This window comes from Monocercomonoides exilis (genome assembly GCF_001643675.1).
Source record: "Monocercomonoides exilis strain PA203 chromosome Unknown scaffold9-1957334, whole genome shotgun sequence".
NCBI lineage: Eukaryota > Preaxostyla > Oxymonadida > Polymastigidae > Monocercomonoides > Monocercomonoides exilis.
The window spans coordinates 1171384-1190548 of record NW_027150554.1 but is presented as its reverse complement, the minus strand read 5'-3'; the positions used below and the strand labels follow the sequence as shown (position 1 = coordinate 1190548).

Here is a 19165-nt window from a genome sequence, read left to right as displayed (position 1 = left end):
AAAAATCACAAATTATATTTTCTTTTTCGTTTCTTTTAGACTGTCTTCAGTTTGATGTTCTCTTAAAAAAAAGAAAAGAAAAGAAAAGAAAAGAAAGAAAAAAAAGAAAAACTTAACGCAAGCCTTTTCTTTCAACAGGCACTATTCTCTAAAAATTTCCTTGTTGCAAGGGCCTTCTATTGGATGAAATGTGAAATGATTAATAATTCTTGAAATAACCTTTTAATTCTGAGTTTATCAAAGGGTATTTGAGTTTTTCTTTAACTTTTCGAAAATAATTGGTCTCATTGAGTTTGCAATAAATTATGCACATATTATTGGAAAATTGACATAATATCGGACAAAACAATTTGATAATTTTTGAAGTTATCTCGATTCATAATGAAGCTTTTTTAACTTTTTTGTTATTAAATAAAACAAAAATTTTGAAAATGAATTATTAATTTTCTCAAAAAATGTGATAGTGAGTGATATCATTTTTTTCAAAAAAAAAAAAAAAAAGAAAAGAAAAAATAAAAAAATTCAAAAAAAATATAATTTGTTCTTCATCTGTCAAATGCGATGCATTTGTTCCATCAAAACACTAAGGCTGCTGCTTTTGTAATCAGATTCCACATCTGACGATTCTATGTATGCTTTATCATCCAGACCTGGAACGGATTCATCTTTGTTTTCAATTTCACCTTTTTCTTCCATTTCTTCTTTTTTTTCCAATAAATTTTCTTTCCAATTTCTTCTTAAAAATAAATTCTGAGAGTGTTTTTTACTATATAAAAAGCTGAATAATCTCTAAGATATCTCTCTCTAATCACGTGCATGGGGGAAACCCTCTCAAATACGACCACAATCTTTCAATGGTATTTGTACAAGAACCAGAAGAAGATGCTATTAATGCATTTATGGCAAGCTGTCTAATAAATGTATCCTATTTTCTCCAAAGTGGAGTATGCCTTCCACTCGTCACACATTATTGTTGTTCCCGGAAGAATGTGAGATTTTTTAATAGGAATGAGAATGTTTGCAGAACGATCTGGAACAACAAAAACGCACAGCTTTTTAATTTTTGAAAAGTTGTTCGTTCTTTCCATTTCTCCAAAGATTCATGTTTTCTTTTTTCTTCTCCAACTTTTATATTTTCTCCCTCTCCGCATGCATTCATCAAACTCTGCTATCTTTCTTTCCCTGCCCAACACAATTGAATCAATGCTCATTTGATCGGCACAGGCACCTCTCAATACACTGCACCAATAACTCACAACCGCATAATAAACTCCTATCATTTTATGAAAATGCTTTGCTGAAACTCCTTTCCACAAAAGAAATGTGATCAATCAAAATTTTCCAAGTTCATTCATCGATTTTGTTAATGTTCTATTTTTGAACACTGATCTTTTTTCTCCATACTTTCTGAAGGTTCGGGAGTGAAAATTCTCTCCATCATTTTCCATTTTCAACTCTTTTCGGTGAATTCTGTGCTGTGGATGCTTTTCTTTCAGAACTCTTTTTAAAGACCAATCCAAAGTTCCATCTTCGCTAAAGAATGTGGATCACTTGTCAAAGACATAATATTTATTCCTTTCAGGAACTGTCATTTCACGAAAACATTTTTTAACATTCCCATTTTTCACATAATTGTTCCATTTTTTGATTTTTCTAGATAAATAAAACGTGTTTCTAAAATTCGAAACAAAAAAGTTAAAATATTGAAAATGATATGAAAGTGTGTGAAATGAAAAATACAAATTTTTGGCAAGTCCAATTTTTGATGACGTTATGAAGAAATATTTTCATATAAATTTGTATAATTTTTATTTCAGACATATTTTTTTCTGGATCACAAAAAATCAATAATAAAATCATATAAGAAAAAATATCATCAAAAATCAAAAATTTTTGTTATTCAAAACTTGTCTTTAATCAAATACTAGTCAATAAACGCAACCTTCAAATTTTTCACCCTTTCTTCGGAGTTTTTAACTGGGTCAGTGATCTATTCTTGTTATTTTAATTTTTTTATTGTTTGAGTTGTTTTATCGACAACTTGCGATTCCCTGAATGATGAAAACCTGGATTGAAAATATGAAATTGTTCAAAAAATATTTATTTTATAGAAAAAAAATGAAGATTAATTGGGGCAAAATATTTTTCTTCAAGCATTTTCATTGAATAATTATGCTCTTTTCATTAACTCTTTTATACAAAGAACACAACAAAAATGGGTTCATTTTTTGAAAGACGTATGAGGTTTCAAAACATTATGTTGTGAAATCAATGATGCCTGTTAACTTAAATTAAAATCCAGTTTTATTTTAAATCTGAAAAAGATATGCAAAGTTTTTAGAGAAACTTTTTTTGAGTGCTTTGTGCAAAAAAAGCTTGAAAGTTCAATTTTCCCCCATATGGCAAAATTCACAAGATTATCCCATAGAATCAACACATTTGTCAAGCTTTTCTTCATATCCAACAAGTGTTATTCTTTTTGAAAAATCGCAAAGGTTTAATGCTGAAAACAAAAATGATTTTCTTGCAATGATCTTTTTTCTGTTCCCGCTCAAGAAACTTCACACGAAAGTGATAAATAGCATTATCACAAAACTCCTTCTAATTTAGTGAAGTTTCGTGAGTGAAAACAAAAATTTGATATAAATATAAAATTTCAGTTTGATTCGAAAACAAAACATTTGAGCTTTTTCAAATATAATTCCACATATTAATATCATGTTGTCATAGATAATTTCATTGAATCGAGAGACTAATGCAACAATACAACACTCTTCCAACGTTCATCAATCCACAATTTCCCAAGACGTCAAAGATTCCATTGTTCCCATCAGAAAACAAACATATTTTCCAGTATGCTTTGAAACAGAAAAAGCAAACGAAGAGATCTCACGACCAGTCCATATCGAAGAGCCAAATGATGATGAGTCTCAATCCATCCACAAAAATCAGGAAAACGCCACGAACAATGAAAACGAAAAGAAAGAGAATGAAATCATTGAAGAAAAATGTTTCCAGTTCATTATTCGAACAAGATCACAAAGACGAAAAGAAATGATGGAAAGTCACAAATGAAAAAAACAATACAAAATACCAGATTACTGCAAACTTTCAGATCAAAGAGAAGAAGGAAAATTATTGTCTTTTTGAAAATCAAAAAGATTGCTTTTTGAATGTGAAAGAAAATATTCATTCTCTTTTTTCTCTCAACCAACCGAGTTTTCATTCACGCTTTTTTGAATTAACTTTGGATATTTTCCAAATGCAATACCAACCCAAAACCCAGTTTGAAACCCATTTCAAATTGTTCTCTTCAAGTGCAATTTGTTTTTCAAGCGCATTTTCCTCACTTCACCTTTTTTCACCAGATTCGAATGGGATACAAACACTTAAGAGTCAGAGGAGCCTGAATTGACACATTGGAATAGACATAGATAATCATTTCCCCAACTTATATATTGATAGATAATTAATGGATTCAAAGATCTTTTGGATAAATACCTGTTATTAATGGTGTAAAAACATCTTCACTCTTATCATTATGTGACAAATAAAAATAATCGATGAAAACTCAAACTTTTTTCCCTTTTCCGAACCCTTGCGATAATCACACGAAAACTGTTAATCACATGACTCACAAAAAACAAAAATTAAGCTTTTCAAAGAAAAAATAATTATTCGTATATTTAGATAATGTGTGTGATCAAAAGAGGTGAAGTTAAATTCTTCTTTCACCCCCCTTAAATGAAACTCTCACATCTAATTTATCTCGAATAATAATAATAATAAAAAGATAGTTCAAACAAAATATTTTTGCAATTGAGAGTGCAATGAATTCAAATGACTTTAAAATAAAACGAATTTTGACAATAATAATTAAAACGAAGCATAACTGACGTGAGATAATACTGACAAAATAGCTCCTCTTAACTTGAGTAGCTCAAACACAAATTAATATGAAAAGAGCAAAATCATAAAAACTATAGGAGCAATATAAAAACTAAAGAAAAGAATAATCTAACATTTTGTAATTCTAACTACAAAAATAAAAGTTCAAAAGATTGAAACTATTGAATATATAAAAGATCGAATATGCACAGATGTGATGTTCAATCATTTTTCAAAAGCGCTCTGTGGAATGCTGTTTTCTCAAATACAGCATCTTACATTACCAGCTTTTTCAGAAAAGGTATTTTCTGCCAAAGTGCAGTCACAATCCATGTTGTCAAATACACGCTCACACAAAGAAGCGGAGTGAACCACAATGGGTTCACATCGTAGAAAGACTTCTTCAGCACTTCCGGAAACAGATAATCTGCCACAAACCTATAGATTGCAAACTCATTCAGTAAATAAATCCCCAATGTGCACGACCCCGTCGAACTGAAGTACCACATCACACACTTTTCAAATCTGCTTGTGGGCTTCCATCTGCTCGTCAACGCATAAATCCCACACGCAAACCCTGTATACGCAAAAACCGTAAACATCCCATTATAGCCGAAAAATCTCCAAAACTCCATGTTATGTGCATAATGCCCAGTCAGCACGACCAGCCCCCAGGTGCACAATGAAGCAAACACAAACACCCCAAATCCCACCAACGCTGTCACTTTGCTCTGCCAGTTCACTCTCCTCAGAATTGGGAGATACCCCGGCTCCTCTACCCATTTCGGATGTGCTGCCGATGGATTGCGCTGATACTCCATCACCGTCCAGCAGTAATACCCCAACAGAAACGTCAGAAACATCGCTACAAACGCATCTGCAGATTCCCCTATTTGCATAACAATCAGAAAAATGAACAGTGCATGATGCGATATAAAAATAGATAGTATTGTCATTTCAAGTACTTTCCGGCTCGTTGATTTCATTGCCTGCCTCAAAAAGGGCACAAGCATCAGCATCCTCATAGCAATTTGCAAATACCAAAGCATACCAGCATCAACAATAAAGATGTACAGTATTTGACGCATTCTCTTGAACGGCGTTTCCAACTTCATTGCGCCTTTGAATTTTTTATAGTTGTACGGGATTATCCACAACGAGTATTGTACCATTCGCCTAATCACATACTTCATCGTGCTTGTTGCGCTGTCATTCAGCCTTTTCGGAGACAGCATGATGATCGCTGTCACCATCATGAACATATGCGTCCCAATACGCCCAAGTGCGCAATATAGATTTGCCCAAATCCAGTATGAAAGTTTTTTGCTTTTTATGTAGTGATCGTACTGGTGCCTTTGCCATATTGAAGCATGGCTCAGCACAACCGCCAGAGCCGCAAACGATTTCAATATGTCCAACGACGCAATCCTCTTTGCTGGAACCGCTCCATTTTGAATGCCTCTTCCATCATTTGTTTGCTCAGCAAGTTCCTTCAGCTCTATCGCGCTCGAACTTTCCTCGTTTGCAATCAACGACTGCGTCCCATCCATCTGTTGATTCAATGCAGAACATATAGCAAAATATTTGTTAAGTTAGCAAACAATTCAAAAATGTCCACGAGCCAACATCAAAAACACAAATTCACATTCAAATAAATCGAGAAATAAGCACACATATTTTTCTGCACATTGCTCAGCCTGCAGTTTGCCATCATCTTCAGGGTTCTCATTTTGTCCAATGCAGGCGCAGCCATCCATCAGATTTCCTCCTTTTTCATAACAAATAATTTAAGAAGATTTTTCACTTTAACAGAAGAAAATCGCAGAGTTATCAAAAAAATAAAAACCCATCAATATAACTTGAGAAGGAGTCGCTTCACCTTCCCCCCTTTCCATATCCAATTTCATCACAAGAAAAATGGATTTCTTTTTGATCTTTGAACTATAATACTGATAAAAATCGTTGAATTTCATTTAGAAACATATTTGGATTTAGGATATTTTTTTTTCCATAGAAATTTAAATTTTGTTTCTGAAAATAATTTTCTTTCTCTGGTTTTCTTTTATTTTTAGTTTGTTTCTTTCATTGTTAATACAACAACAAAAATTGCTCCTTTTGATATTTTTTGAAATTGATGGAAACAATGCAGAATACAAAATGATTCTCTTTTATGATTGTTAATTTTGTGGCGTTAATGTTTGTTTAAAAGAAAAGCTTTTGTTGAACATTTTTTATAAATAAAGAACATTTGATATAGAAGATGAAAAATGGATTTCATTCACAATTGATGCAATTTCTTTTTCTGCAAATTAAGTGAGTTTTTATCAAAAAAAGTTGGTTTATTCATAATAATGAAGAAATCTTACCAAAAATCCATCTGATAAATACGATTCTTCATTCTACTTAAATTTTTGAAGCATGATATGTTGCTTTTATTGGTTAAAAAACTGTTTTCATGAATTTTTATCTTTTATTTTTTCATTGGAAATGAAACATAACAACGTCAAATAAAGCTTGCAAAATTTTTAATATAAATTGAATTTGTGAGTTGAATGCCACTTTCACTGACATTTATATGTTTTTGTTGTGGAATGCACAGGTGATGCAATTTTAATTTGGAGAAAAAAAGCTAAGTGGAAAAGTGAAATGCTCCGAACAATTTCATTGTCTAAAACATGAATAACTGCAAAAGTGCACTTAATGCTACGTGGCAGCTTAGAAACTTGCATTTCTTTTCTTCTTCTTTGTCCCCTTATCCTGATCCTTTTTGCAACATTTTCTCTTTCTTCCAATGCTCTCGCAATGCTATCAATGGAGCCATCCTCTCCTCTCTCTCAACAGTTCATCCAACTCTCTCTCTCTGCCTTCAACTCATCTTTCCTCCATCAAACACGCTCTTTTCCAAATGCTGCTGTGGATCATGTTGGAAAATAAAACTGATAGAAAGAGACTTGAAAGGTTGACTTCTTTTGATGAGAGCAGCCATAAATTTGAATGGTGCGAATGGAATGATTCAACTGGTGGATCAAGTTATGGCGGTGCACTTCATGTTTATTGTGCAAATGCAAATCTTGCAATCACTTCCTGCTCATTCAACGAATGTTCAAATACAAATCATGGTAGAGCATTATGCTGCATATGTTTGTCAAATGTGAACATCACGAAATCTAATTTCACAAGTTGCACAGCGCAACAAGGAGGAGCAGTCAATGCAACAAGTCCACGATCAAATTCTGTTTATTCATTCTCAGAAAACAGAGTGGAAAGTTGTTCAATAACAGGAAGTATTGGAACTGGATGGTATTTCAGGCTTGATAACATGACCACAACTTGCCAATTCCTGTTCACGAAATGCAAGTGCATCTCAAATTCTGGTGGCGATTCAACAGGTTCTTTAACATTTGGCAATCCTCCTTCTGCAAAGCCAATTCAATTTTTGGTTAATGATTGTCAGTTTATAAATAACAATCTGACTGCCTCTGCCAATTATGGTGGAGCTGGGCTGTGCTGCACAAACACCTTCACTTGGATGAGTGGAGTGAAATTCATCACATTCTGTTTCTTTGATAGCAACACAGCAACAAATGGCTTAGGAAATGATGTGTTTTTTAGCGTAAACAGCATCACTCAATCTCCATTCGAGAATTGTGGCTCAACAACAGAATCAAATAGAGTTTGGAATGCAGGATAAGCAAACGATAAAGAGAACAATTGTTTGCCCACTGTCATCTTTTCTCCTTTGAAATAATGAAAATACATGAGCAATTTGACATCTTCATTTTCTTCATTTTCTTCTTTTCCCTCTCCTTCTCTTCATCCTCTTCTCCTTCCCAACATTGTTGGATCAATCACTCAAGGAGAAAGAGCCACATTCTCAATTTTTCATCCTCAGCCACTTCTCCACAATCTCCCCCACTTCACACACTGCAACCCCTCGCCCTAACACTTCGTTTTCCAGCTTCACCACCACACGCCTTGACTGCGGCGATCCATATTTGCAGTGAAGAGTCAAATAGATCGTAGATCTACAGGAACGCATTCACATCTGCCGATGCAAAGATCCGCTTGCTCCACGACTTCGTACCCGCCAACGCTGAAAGCGACGGAAGCTGCGCCACCAGCGGAACCGAAAGCATCGTCGAAAGCACCACATTATATACACACATAACACTCCCGTACATCACAGCCCACCGAACCACTAGATATCCCTCGAAGCGTCTGTTGCTCCATCAGTTACGATAATCTGTGATTTTCATTCGCTCCGTTTTCTTCAGATTCTACTATCCGCAGCCTTCTATCGATGTTATTTATTGCAGATAAAAATTAACAAAACACTGCTACAGATGCATCAGAAAGGCCAATCGCGTGTGCTGATGATGAAAATGAAGATGAAGATGGCTATTCATTCTCTGAAGATTTCTTCTCTTCGCTTCTCCGCCTCAGGAATGGGGAACCAGTCAGGCGAGCTGTTCCAACAAAAGAAGGGGAAGAAGGCAAAGGCGCTGAGTGAAGAGATGACTGCTGCACTGCCTCGGCTTAAAGAAGCCTTTTCAGGTATTCCACCACGTCTGCCGACAGCTTCACCGGTGACACAAACACGACATCCACATTCGGATCAGAAAGATCAACCAGCTGCGAAAGCTCTCCGTTATCGATCGATGGGAATAGGATTAAACAAGGTTTCTTTAAAAGTTTGGTTGAAATTAGAAGATGAAGAAGTTATGCTAATTGTGAATGAATTAACGTTCTGGTCTTTCATCAGATGAATTTGTTGAGAGACAAATGAGAAGATCAATTCAGAATTGGTGAGCGCTGCAGTTGCTGTCATCTGCTCATTCGGCTGGCCAAAATGACAAATTCACAGCAACCTTCATTCTCTTTGCAGACATTTCAATGAAGGCACAAATGTTTGCCTTTCCAATCTCAAAGCAGAAAGTCTGTGAAGCTCCAATTTCAGATGAAAAACGGATCCGAAAGTTTTATTTTTTTGTTGAATTTTCTTGCCTCTCTTCATTTCCCTTTCGAAAAAAATAAAATAAAATAAAATGCATTTTCAACATTCGCTTAAAGTATCAATTCTCAAACAAATTTCTTTGTTTCCATTTCATTTCTCCAGCAATCTCTGATTCAGATACAAAAAATGAAGATATTCACAGGCGATGACAACAACAATGAAGTCAAAGAAGTTGTGTGAAGAAATTGAAATGCATTGGAAGATGAAGAAGTGAATTAATGAGATTATTTGTTGTTAAGAATAATGAAGGTTTGTGATTAGATATTCATAAATGCTCATTGAAATCTTCCTTTATATGATTTCCTTTTTCATTACAAAAAAATATTCTTCTAATTAGCAGTATCAGCTGCATCCTTTTCACTTTCTGTTTGCCCCTTTACCTCTATCCATAAAAAAAAAATGGAAACAAATGGCATTTCCCATTTCTGTTTCTTCCTTTCCTCCTTTTCTCAATGTACTTCTTTCAATTTTTAATTATTTCCTCTCCTTTCTTTGTCTTGTTGCAAGTGTATTTCTTCATCTGCAAACCATTCGTGACGTTTCAAGCATGTTGAACTTCTGAAACGTTCCTAATCTTTGATTCATCGCAAGAAATAAAATGTTGAATGTTCATATGATGATTGGCAATTCATTCAACATTATTTTAATAAATAAGTGTGCAATGAAAACTTAATAACCATTTTTTTATAATTCATATATACATATTTGAAGATCACCATCAGTGGCAAACCTGGAACTGGCAAATATTTGTGTAATTTGAAAAAAATAATAACTTATTGCAAACAAAGAACGAAGAGCTCTCATTCAAAATTTGACTATGCCTATTATTATTTATTTATATTTTTTAATCAAAAACGCTAATACATTCGTATTCATAAAAATTGTTTAATTCATCAATTATCCAAAAATAAATATTGAAAACAAGATAACAATAAAAATAAAATATCATATCACGATTTGTTTTATATATGTGAATAAAAAATCAATATGTGTTAAAAAATATTTGTGATTCACATGACAAAATAATTTTTTCACATTTGATCATAACCATAAGAATGTGAAAAGTTATTGGCAAGCTCAACCACAACTTGCGAGAGAGGTTTGCATTAAATATTTCAAGAAGCCTTTAATAACAATTTATCTTTCTTTTAATTTACAACTATAATTTTATGAATACGTCTGCCAGATACCTGTTTTGTCTCAAGCATGCTTTTTTGGTAGCGAACGTTCCAAAAGAAAAGGTTACAGTCTGTTATTTTTGGAATGAAATTTATTCTATTATTGTTTGTTATGCCTCACTTTTAAAAGCTTCAAAAATGGGGCTATAACTGCAGTGTTTATTGTATATTTTTTTAAAGTTTGTTGGTATTTAATTTGTTCAATGATAAGCCAAACTTTGTTTATATGGTATTTATACTAATGACTTACTGTAGTTAATATTTTGATTCAAATAAATACATATTCAGCTATTAATTAAGTTGATATTATTTATTAAAATTTGTTCAATTCTTTCTATATTCAATTATCGTACTCGATCTACAATAAAATTTCTTGTGCATTTTCTCAATACATTATGTTTGCTGGTGTTTTATTTCAAAATTCTTTATTTTCACAAAAATATACGATGCATTTATTTAAACAATTTTTGAGTTATTTTAATTAGTTTATTTGATAAAAATTAGTATTTTTTTTTTTCCTTCAAACAATATGTCATTTATAATTTTATAAATCAAGATAATATTCAATAATTTATTTCAAGCATTAACATTTTTTCAATTTATATAAATTATCAAATCTCTTGATACACCAAAAATAATTCAAATTCGAAAAAAAATAATTCAAAATCGAAAATTAATAATTCGATTTCGTAATTTATTAATTCGTTTTCGAAAATGAATACTTCAGTTTCGAAATTCATTAAAAACCGAAAATTTTAATTTATCTCGAGAATGGATTTTAGAAATTTTCAAGTTGTTTTTTAATCAATCAAATATTAATCCTTAAATAACTGTTTTTTTTAATAGATATATGAATCAAATCAATTTTTGAATTTTTTTTTCCATTTTCGAAAATCATCACTGAAATGATAGAAATTTCAAAAAAATTCATTCTTTCGAATATCAAAATAAAAATATTTAAATATAAATCCCGTTTATTGTAAAAAAACACTAGAATTTTTTTTCCCAATAGAAAAAAATTTTCTTCTTTGGTAAAAATATTAAAATCATCAATGTTTATTATAAAAATGAATTCATTTTCTTTTCAAATTAACTTCAAAATAAAATACTTTCAATCAAAACGTATGAAATTTTTATAAAGGACATGCATCATCTTTTAAATACTCAAGAACAAAGTGAACTGATGAAATCAAATTAATAGAATTAAAAACACAAAACTCAAGTTATTCATTCCACAAATCTAAAAAATATTCATTTTCGAAATTGAATTATTAATTTTCGATTATGAATTATTCTTTTAAGATATTGAAATACAGTCTAAACCGGATATAATCACATCAAATACAATCACATTCGTTTATAGTCACATTTTTCCATGCACCGACATTTTTGGCCTATTTTTCATTCATTTTTCATCGCATATAATCACAGTGCTGAAAAGAGATAGTCACATTTTTAATTATGATGGGTGATTTTTTCATTGAAAAATCGGTTTTTTGATCAAAAAATTCAAAAAATCCATTTTTCAAAATAATGTTTAAATAAGTCTGAATAACATAACAAAACAATAAAAATTCTTATTTCTATTGAAAAATGTGTATTTGTCAAATTTTTTCAAATATAAAAAAATAGACCCAAAATTAATTATTTCAAAAATCAAATATCATTTTTTTCTGTGTTAAGTCACATCGCTTATAATCACAATCGGATATAGTCACAAAAAGTCGTGCAAAAACAGATGTGATAATATCCGGTTTAGACTGTATTTCATTTATTGCATTGGAAACTGAAAAATTAAAACATTTTCAATCTTTAAAATGAGAAAAGAATCGATTGATATCAACCTATATCGAAGAAAACATTTGTTAAAAAAAAAGAATAACATTTCCAATAAATAAACAATAGTAATTATCAACATTTGTTTCAATAAAATTTCCTGGGTTTTGACTTTAACTGAAATTCTGCACTAATTCACTTTTTTCGATTTTGAATTAAACTTTTTCGATTTTAAATAATAATTTTCGATGTTGAATTAAAGTTTTTCAATGTTGTTTTAAACTTTTTCGATCTTGAATAATTTTTGGTGTATAATGTGAAATAAATTGATCTTTTCATATTGTTTGTGTTATTTCAAGTTTCAACAACGAAGTATAAATTAACCCAGTCATTTTGAAATGACCGAGAAAAACTTATATCAACTTGACGTTTTTTTAAAATCAAAGGATTGAAATGTTTTTGATTGAAAAACGGTTGCATTCTTGTTCAAGATTGTATTTTGTTTTTTTCGATAGAGAAATTTCCAAATTATTTATTTTAATTAAAACGCAGTGAGACAGGTTTGCTCCGAGATAATGAGTATTAATTTAAAGTGTGGGTGGTTTGAGTGAAAACTTCGCCCTCCCAAATGACGTGGAAAAAAGGGTGAGATCAAATTCAAAACAATAACATTGATAATTGTTTAATGAAATAATGCATTATCCGCTTCACTTCACCACCGACTTCGCCTTTTGCCTTGGTCACGAAGACCAGAGGGCAAAGGACATTGCCCCTCGGAGCTGTCTTCTGCAGTCAGTGCAGGGGTCCGGTGAGGCGAGTAATCTTGGAGCAGAAAGAAAAACCACTCTCGCTTTCGCGAGGCGTGGAAAAGATAACTGCGTGTACTATGCTCTGCCTCCCGCTCCTCTGTTGCATCGTCAGAGCAAACCCTATCATCGCGCACTATGTAGACCAATCTGATTCTTCTGTGTAAAAAACAATCGTTATCGTGTTGAGGAGAGAGCTTTTGATTAAAGCTGTTTGTTCATTCTATTTGTGTCTTTCCAGATTTTCGACGTGCAGAAACCACTTCTGGCGTCTGATCTTCTTTTCTCTCTTTCTCTGTCTCTCCCCTTTTTTCTCGCCATCCTCTCACTAGCATGTCGCTCTTCCTCGCACCCATCCGCGTATCATCTATCCATCCGCGTTCGTATTATTCCGGAGCAAATATTGTCTCACTGCGTTTTTATTGATTCGCAATGGAGCGAATCAACAAACGCAAGAAGCTTGTTTGCTCCTCGATAATGAGTCTCGAAATCCCTCCTATCTCAGTGCATGTGATCTAAAACCCCCTTCCTAGCACTGTCTAGTGAGGCGGATGTTTGGAGGGACTGCGGATGAAGGTGCGGCCCTTGTCTCTTCTCCCTCCCTTACTTGGGATATCTTTGAGGCGACATCGGTTTGGCCCTTACCTCTTCAATGTCATTCCCTATCTGTACGATGATTCTTCCACTATGCTTCTTCCGATCTTTGCCTCTCTTCTTCAGTGGAGTTGTATCCTTCTCTCCAGTCAGCTCACAGATGCTGCTGGGGATTATGGGGGGTGTCTTCTGACGACTCGGTTGTCGGGGTGTAGAACATCGAGGTTGAACCGTCTCACTTTTCTTTCCTCCATCCTTCAGAAGACTCTCTCTTCTTTTTAATCGCTTTCTCGTAGGTTTCTTCCCTTCTTCAATACCAGATTTTGGTAATTTCTCAGTGCGATCTTTCGTATTTGCCTCTGCTATCTCGGGCTTACCCTCCTTCGAATCTCCACTCTTATCTGGCTTGTAATCTTCTCCCCTCTGGGGTACTGATCCACCGATTGTCTCCAGGATCCAATTTGTGTCTGGCACCGGTAACGCGGTATAGTATTCCTGGGTTACTCTAGAACCTGGCGCCCATCTCGCGTACATATTGATTGCTTTCCAATCTGCATCTTGTTGTCTTGCAAAATGTGTTATCACAGCGTGTCTTATCGAGTTTGCGGTAAATGTGTCTGGTATTCAGTTTTCTCTCAGGACCGCCACTAATTCTTCTTTGATCCTCTGCAGGTTATCAGGTCTACTCCCTTCTATGTCAAATCAGATATGCTTGTCTCAAAAAGATGTCTTTGAAAAATCCATCCAGCGTTGGAGCGCTTCAACTGCATCGATACGTGGGTTTTGGTGGTTATTTGAAATAACTTTGATAATCTCACCTCCAGACGTTTTGATCTGTCCTTGCGTAAGTATTGTATTATCCTTGAATATCGTTGTATCACTTCTCATTCTCTCCAGCTCTGCTGGCCTTAACGCTCCAAAGATCATAATGAGGATGAGGGCTTTCTTCTGAAGTGTTTATGGGTCTGTCATATTGAAAATAGCTTTTACCCAATTTGTGATTATTGGAATGTCCCACATTGATTTGCATCGCTTGCCCTTTCTCGGCTTCTCTCCCATATAAGTTTTTTAAATATATCTATATTCTTCCCATCAATCTTCGTCTCTCTGAAGAGATAAACAGAAATCAGTTCTTTCCGTACTGTCTGATAAATGACTACACAAGACAGGTTAGTGTTTGAAAGCGTTCCAGTTAACTCTGCCAAAATCCATTTGGAATCTCTAATTGTGAGGGGGTCGGTATCATCCATGCTCTCTCTATCAAGAAACTGCTTAAATCTTCGTAGCGCTCTCCACGTATCCCTTTCATTCTTCTGGTTTTTCAGTATTGCTGCTGCTATGTCTTTTGCTCCCACGTGTTCTCCCCATGTTAAGAAGAGGTTTCTCCCCTGAATATTCTCTTCTCCAGTATAACGCTTATTACCTCTCCTGGGGGTAATTTCCAGCCTTCCCTTCTCATCTTCGTTCCCGGTGTCATGCACTCCTGAAAGGTCCCCAGGGTCTTTGTCAAATGCTCAGGCTGCAGCAGCGGGGACCAGGTCTGCCCCCGCCAGGCTGGTAGAATCAGAATCGTCAGATCCCTCTGAGCTTCGTTCATCTTCTCTTTCATCACTCGTCCAATGTTTCTCAGGAACGGGTGGACTAGCACTATGTCGTCTTCTGGTGTTCCTCTCTCTTTCTTCCTTCTCACGGAGGATAGTCTCCAAGTACTTCTGCAGAGCACCGGAGCAATCTGTACTGAAATAATATCTAGTGTTCTCGGTGCGACTATTTGCAATATCTCTTCAACTTTCTCCCCCTTCAGTGTGTAGTCCGGCTTTCTCGCCATCCGGCTGAGTGCATCTGCTTCCATATTCTGTTCTCCCGGGAGATGTTCCGTCTGTATTATTATGTCCAGGCTGTTCAGTTTCTTCTCCAATGCTCTCAGTGTTGGAATGAGCGATGGCGCTCCCCTCTTCTTCTGTATTGTCCATCTTGTGGACATATTGTCTGTCTTCAGACAAATATGGTACATCCTCTGTTCTTTCATTCATGCTCCCTTTCTCTGTAATCTCCTCAACACTGCTCTGGACTCCTTTTCGTTTATCGCTAACGCACTCTCCTGGAGGGTCCATCTTCCGTGGACATATATCTTCTCCTTTCTGTTTTCTGTCGGTATTGTTAACACTGTACCCCATCCCAGCTCTGAAGCATCTGTTGTAAGTACTGCTGGCCTTGTTCTCTTCCTCAGACATCTTGGTCTGTTCTCCTGCAGGGTTTTCCTCCAATGTGTTAATTCTCCCAGAATCATTGGGTTGACTATCACCGTTCCCTTCCAGCCCCCGTGGGCTATTGCCTGCCTTAGCAAGTATTTCATACGCTTCATCCACAAGCTCGCTGGTGGGTGTTGTAACCTCACAAAATTCAGCCTCCCGAGGAGTGCTGCAAAGTCTCTCGTCTTTTGTATACTCCTTTTCTTTGCATGTGCTATCCATTTTCGCATATCCTCTAGCAGCAGCACTCTCTTCCTCTCTTGGAGCGTCACTTCCATCTTCTCTGAATTCCAACTCCATCCCAAAAACTCCACGCTCCTTGCGGGTTCTAGCTTCAGCTTCTCCTCCGACAGTATCCAGCCCAAATTTCTCAGGAACTGGGCTATCTCCTGTGAGATCAATCTCAATGCATCCCTGTCTGAGTGCATGAGGAAAATGTCGTCCAGATAAATTACTAGCTTGACTTTCCACTTTTCTCTGATGAACGAGGCTGCCCTTTTTGTTATCTTTGTGAATGCTCTGGGAGCATCTTTCGCTCAAAAAGGCATCCCTACGTTAGCGTAGCATTGATTCTGAAAGCTGAAACGCATATAGGGACTGAATTGCTCGTCCACCTTTACATACTGGTATGCACTCGATATGTCCAGAGTGGTCATCCAATCGCTCTTCTCCAGGAGTTCCACCACTGTTTCCTGGGAATCCATTTTGAAGTGCTTTCCCTGCACTTTCTCGTTTAGAGCTCTGCAATCCAGGATCTTCCTCCACTTTCCGTTTTTCTTTCGCACCATGAATGTCTGGTTGAACCACTTCACCTCCGACTCCTTTATGGGCTTCACCACTCCTTCCTTCAACTCCTCCTCCAAGAGGGATGAATAATTGTTTGTCATCTCCGTTGTTCCCCGAAACTCTTGTCTGTGTTTTCTCTCCTCGAGAGAGATTGGGGACTGGGGACTTTTCCATCGAGCTTTTATACCACGGCTTACAAGTTTGTCTCCCCCAATCTTCCTCCACTCGCTCAGTCTGTTCGCTAGCCTCCCAGGCAGTTGTTCCTTCGGTGATCCAATCGCTTGACTCCTTTTCACTTCTGGCGTCATGTGGCCAACCTGCATCTGTGTGTAATCTTCTCCTTCGAGAGTGTCTTCGATAGCTATCTTCGAGCGCACCTCCAGTGTGCTCCCAATTAGGGACTCGATAGCAGTCCCAGAAGCTCTCTAGACTCCCTTCTCTTTTTCCTTCCCGGATTTCCGATCGTTCTTCTGTCTTGTCTAACGAAGATGTGCTGAGCCTTTTTCTGTGTTCTCTCTCCATGTTCCCATCTCGTGGTCTCTCGAGATTTCTTGATTTATCCTTTTCTCTCGATCGAACGGACTCTGTGCCTCTTCGATATTCTCGCAAACTTCCACGGGCTCCATTCCTGTAACTATCTCTCGTTTGAATGGGACTTCCTGTAGTATTGTCACTCCTTCTGAATTCGACAGCTTTCTGTTCATCTCTGTCTCGCGGCAAAGCGCTGCTCTCTCTTCTCACTCTACTCTTACGACCACTTGTTGGCCCCACTTATTGTTTCCGTAGCTGTCCCTCCTTTAATCCTTGGGGGAGTTGGTAACAATAATCCAGTGATAGGGGCTGGCTTTCCAGTGATGATTGGGACAAACTGTGCCTGAAACTGGGGTGTTCTCCTCATTACCCTGAAATTCGTGAAGCTCCTTCCATATACACGTTTCTGGAGATTTCTGCACTCGAATCTCTGTGCATTCCTGCCCGAACTGAAACTTCCAGAGAGCCCACTTCTGGCCGTTGCGGGCCCGAAACCCGTTGTGGAATCGGGAGATGCACCGTATCCTGTTGCATCTCCCTCCGCTTGAAAAAATCTGGTGCTCTCTTCCAGCTTCCTCAGGTTATCCGGCACCTCTTTGGACATTCCTCCTTCTTAAAAGCCCTTCGCGCTTTCCCAACCCGATTGGGGGATAACCTTCAGTAGGTTAATTCTGCTAATACAGTCGGCGATAAGCGCATATGCACAAAATAATCCTCTCAATCGTTCCTTCTCCTCTTCCATAAGGTGCACCTTCTCCAGTTCCTTCACTGTTAGTGATGCAATTGCTTTAGCTGCCTCAAAGCCCGATTCGAGAACCGGCTGGAGGATTTCAATTGCTCAACTTGCTTCCGGTGAATCTCTTCTCCCCTTTGTTGTGATGGCTGTTCTGGCCAGCGCATTCCAGCTTGTATCCGTGTGTCCCGTGAAAAATTCCTTCTCGATCTCCGGAATAAATGTGTTCAGTACGTCATCTCTCATCCTGATTGATCCAGCTTTACAGAAATCCATGAACATTCTCAGTTCGCTCGCTTGTCTCCGGGGAGTCAACCACTCCCTGGGAAATATTCCTGCAAAGTCTTCTGTTCCTTCCTTCTCGTCCAGTACATCTTGCTCCTCCTTATCACAGTCGCTATCTTCTTCATCTTCTCGTCTCTTCATCCAGCTATATGTGCGACTTAATCTTTCACGCTTTCCCTGTTTCCGCTTTGCGATCATGTCATCCAAATCTACCCCCGACTCCGACTCGCTCGATCTCTATCTGCTTCTTCTCCTTGCTCGTTCCCTCTTCACTTTTCTCATTGGCAGCATCCCCGTAGCTCCAGACTGCATTGACAGTGTTTGGCTTCTTGTGATTTCTTCAATCATGTCTTCTACCCTTGAAAGCCTATGTGCAAGATCAAATCCTCTGTCCTCGCCTTCGCTATTTGGCACTCTAACAGTATCTTGAGTCATTCTGCCTGTGGACAATGGAATGTGAACAAAATTAAATTGTTGGCGAAGTTTGATCTTAAACCACCCATTCTTTAAATTAATACTCATTATTGAGGAGCAAACCTGCTCCTTGCGTTCGTTGATTCGCTCGACTGCGAATATTTCACAAGCCACTCATACAGATGACAAACTTTGCAAATGAAGCGAAGATGCATGTTTTGGCAGAATATAAACGAATCTGAATAAAGGATGATTCTTCCGTTATAAGAACGAATTCTGAAAATGGGCATTCAAGTCACATTCTCAAAATTGGTTGAATACTCCAGAAATGAAAGAAACATTGAAACATAGGTGAAAGTTCATTTCAAAATTTTTATTCTCAGAGAAAGGAAAAATTGAAAGTGATTCACACAATCAGTTTTTATCTGACAACCTTCTGAAGAAACTTAAGTTCAAACAGTCCTATTTGCGCGATTTTGAATTTGAAAATTCCACTTAATATGATTGATTTTTTTTGATGTCATATAAAAAGTCAAAAATTTAAAAAATAAATTTAATTGTGGAACTTAAGATCATCTCAAAAAATATCGGTTTTTGAGAAGAAAAGGACTTATATAATCACAACATTGTTTGCTTTACTCTTATGAAAACAAAACCAAACCTTTTTATGTTTTCAGCGAAAAATGTATTTATTGATCAAGAAAAAACCATGTGAAAAATAAAAAATAAAACTGTTAAATAAAAATATCAAGTTTTTCAACTTGCTAAACTATTCTAATTAATAAAGAACACTTTGAAAGACTTTATTGAAACAGTTTGCAAAAAGAATGTTTCAACAAATCGATTAAATGACTTTTTAAATTATGAAAGAAATTGGTTTTCTTCACTTTATCTTTTTCTTCAACTGA

At 36.1% G+C, this 19165-nt stretch overlaps 7 protein-coding genes across 7 annotated transcripts; 1 reads left to right on the top strand and 6 right to left on the bottom strand.

Annotated features, from left to right (window-relative positions):
• Window positions 1-3656: 3656 nt before the first annotated feature.
• MONOS_10594 (uncharacterized protein) lies at window positions 3657-5819 on the bottom strand. The gene is made up of 3 exons (XM_067863055.1): window positions 5735-5819; window positions 5562-5656; window positions 3657-5438 (listed from the first exon to the last, which is right to left on the bottom strand). Exons 1-3 carry the CDS (start codon window positions 5793-5795, stop codon window positions 4164-4166), a joined length of 1431 nt encoding a protein of 476 aa, XP_067732521.1. The 5' UTR covers window positions 5796-5819; the 3' UTR covers window positions 3657-4163.
• A 2412-nt stretch (window positions 5820-8231) lies between these two features.
• MONOS_10595 (uncharacterized protein) lies at window positions 8232-8654 on the top strand (the record flags this gene model as incomplete). Its single annotated transcript, XM_067863056.1, has 1 exon — window positions 8232-8654. One exon carries the CDS (start codon window positions 8232-8234, stop codon window positions 8652-8654), a length of 423 nt encoding a protein of 140 aa, XP_067732520.1.
• Window positions 8655-13265: 4611 nt separating this feature from the next.
• Window positions 13266-13790, bottom strand: MONOS_15215 (uncharacterized protein; the record flags this gene model as incomplete). The annotated part of the gene is made up of 1 exon (XM_067868080.1): window positions 13266-13790. One exon carries the CDS (start codon window positions 13788-13790, stop codon window positions 13266-13268), a length of 525 nt encoding a protein of 174 aa, XP_067732519.1.
• A 1250-nt stretch (window positions 13791-15040) lies between these two features.
• Window positions 15041-16816, bottom strand: MONOS_15216 (uncharacterized protein; the record flags this gene model as incomplete). The annotated part of the gene is made up of 2 exons (XM_067868081.1): window positions 15041-15922; window positions 16133-16816. The coding sequence occupies 2 exons, from the start codon at window positions 16814-16816 to the stop codon at window positions 15041-15043; spliced, it is 1566 nt and encodes a 521-aa protein (XP_067732518.1).
• A 226-nt stretch (window positions 16817-17042) lies between these two features.
• Window positions 17043-17429, bottom strand: MONOS_15217 (uncharacterized protein; the record flags this gene model as incomplete). Its single annotated transcript, XM_067868082.1, has 1 exon — window positions 17043-17429. One exon carries the CDS (start codon window positions 17427-17429, stop codon window positions 17043-17045), a length of 387 nt encoding a protein of 128 aa, XP_067732517.1.
• A 234-nt stretch (window positions 17430-17663) lies between these two features.
• Window positions 17664-18041, bottom strand: MONOS_15218 (uncharacterized protein; the record flags this gene model as incomplete). The annotated part of the gene is made up of 1 exon (XM_067868083.1): window positions 17664-18041. The coding sequence occupies one exon, from the start codon at window positions 18039-18041 to the stop codon at window positions 17664-17666; it is 378 nt and encodes a 125-aa protein (XP_067732516.1).
• A 39-nt stretch (window positions 18042-18080) lies between these two features.
• On the bottom strand, window positions 18081-18346 carry MONOS_15219 (uncharacterized protein; the record flags this gene model as incomplete). Its single annotated transcript, XM_067868084.1, has 2 exons — window positions 18081-18283; window positions 18340-18346. 2 exons carry the CDS (start codon window positions 18344-18346, stop codon window positions 18081-18083), a joined length of 210 nt encoding a protein of 69 aa, XP_067732515.1.
• Between the last annotated feature and the right edge of the window lie 819 nt (window positions 18347-19165).

Bases quoted from the DNA above. Each gene is read 5' to 3' on its own strand.
- MONOS_10594 (XM_067863055.1), bottom strand. From the start codon at position 5,795: ATGAAATTGGATATGGAAAGGGGGGAAGGTGAAGCGACTCCTTCTCAA. The intron at 5,657-5,734 runs GTTTTTATTTTT...GTTATGAAAAAG, and splicing joins TTCTCAAGTTATATTGATGG to GAGGAAATCTGATGGATGGC. The intron at 5,439-5,561 runs GTGTGCTTATTT...TTGAATCAACAG, and splicing joins AGCAATGTGCAGAAAAATAT to ATGGATGGGACGCAGTCGTT.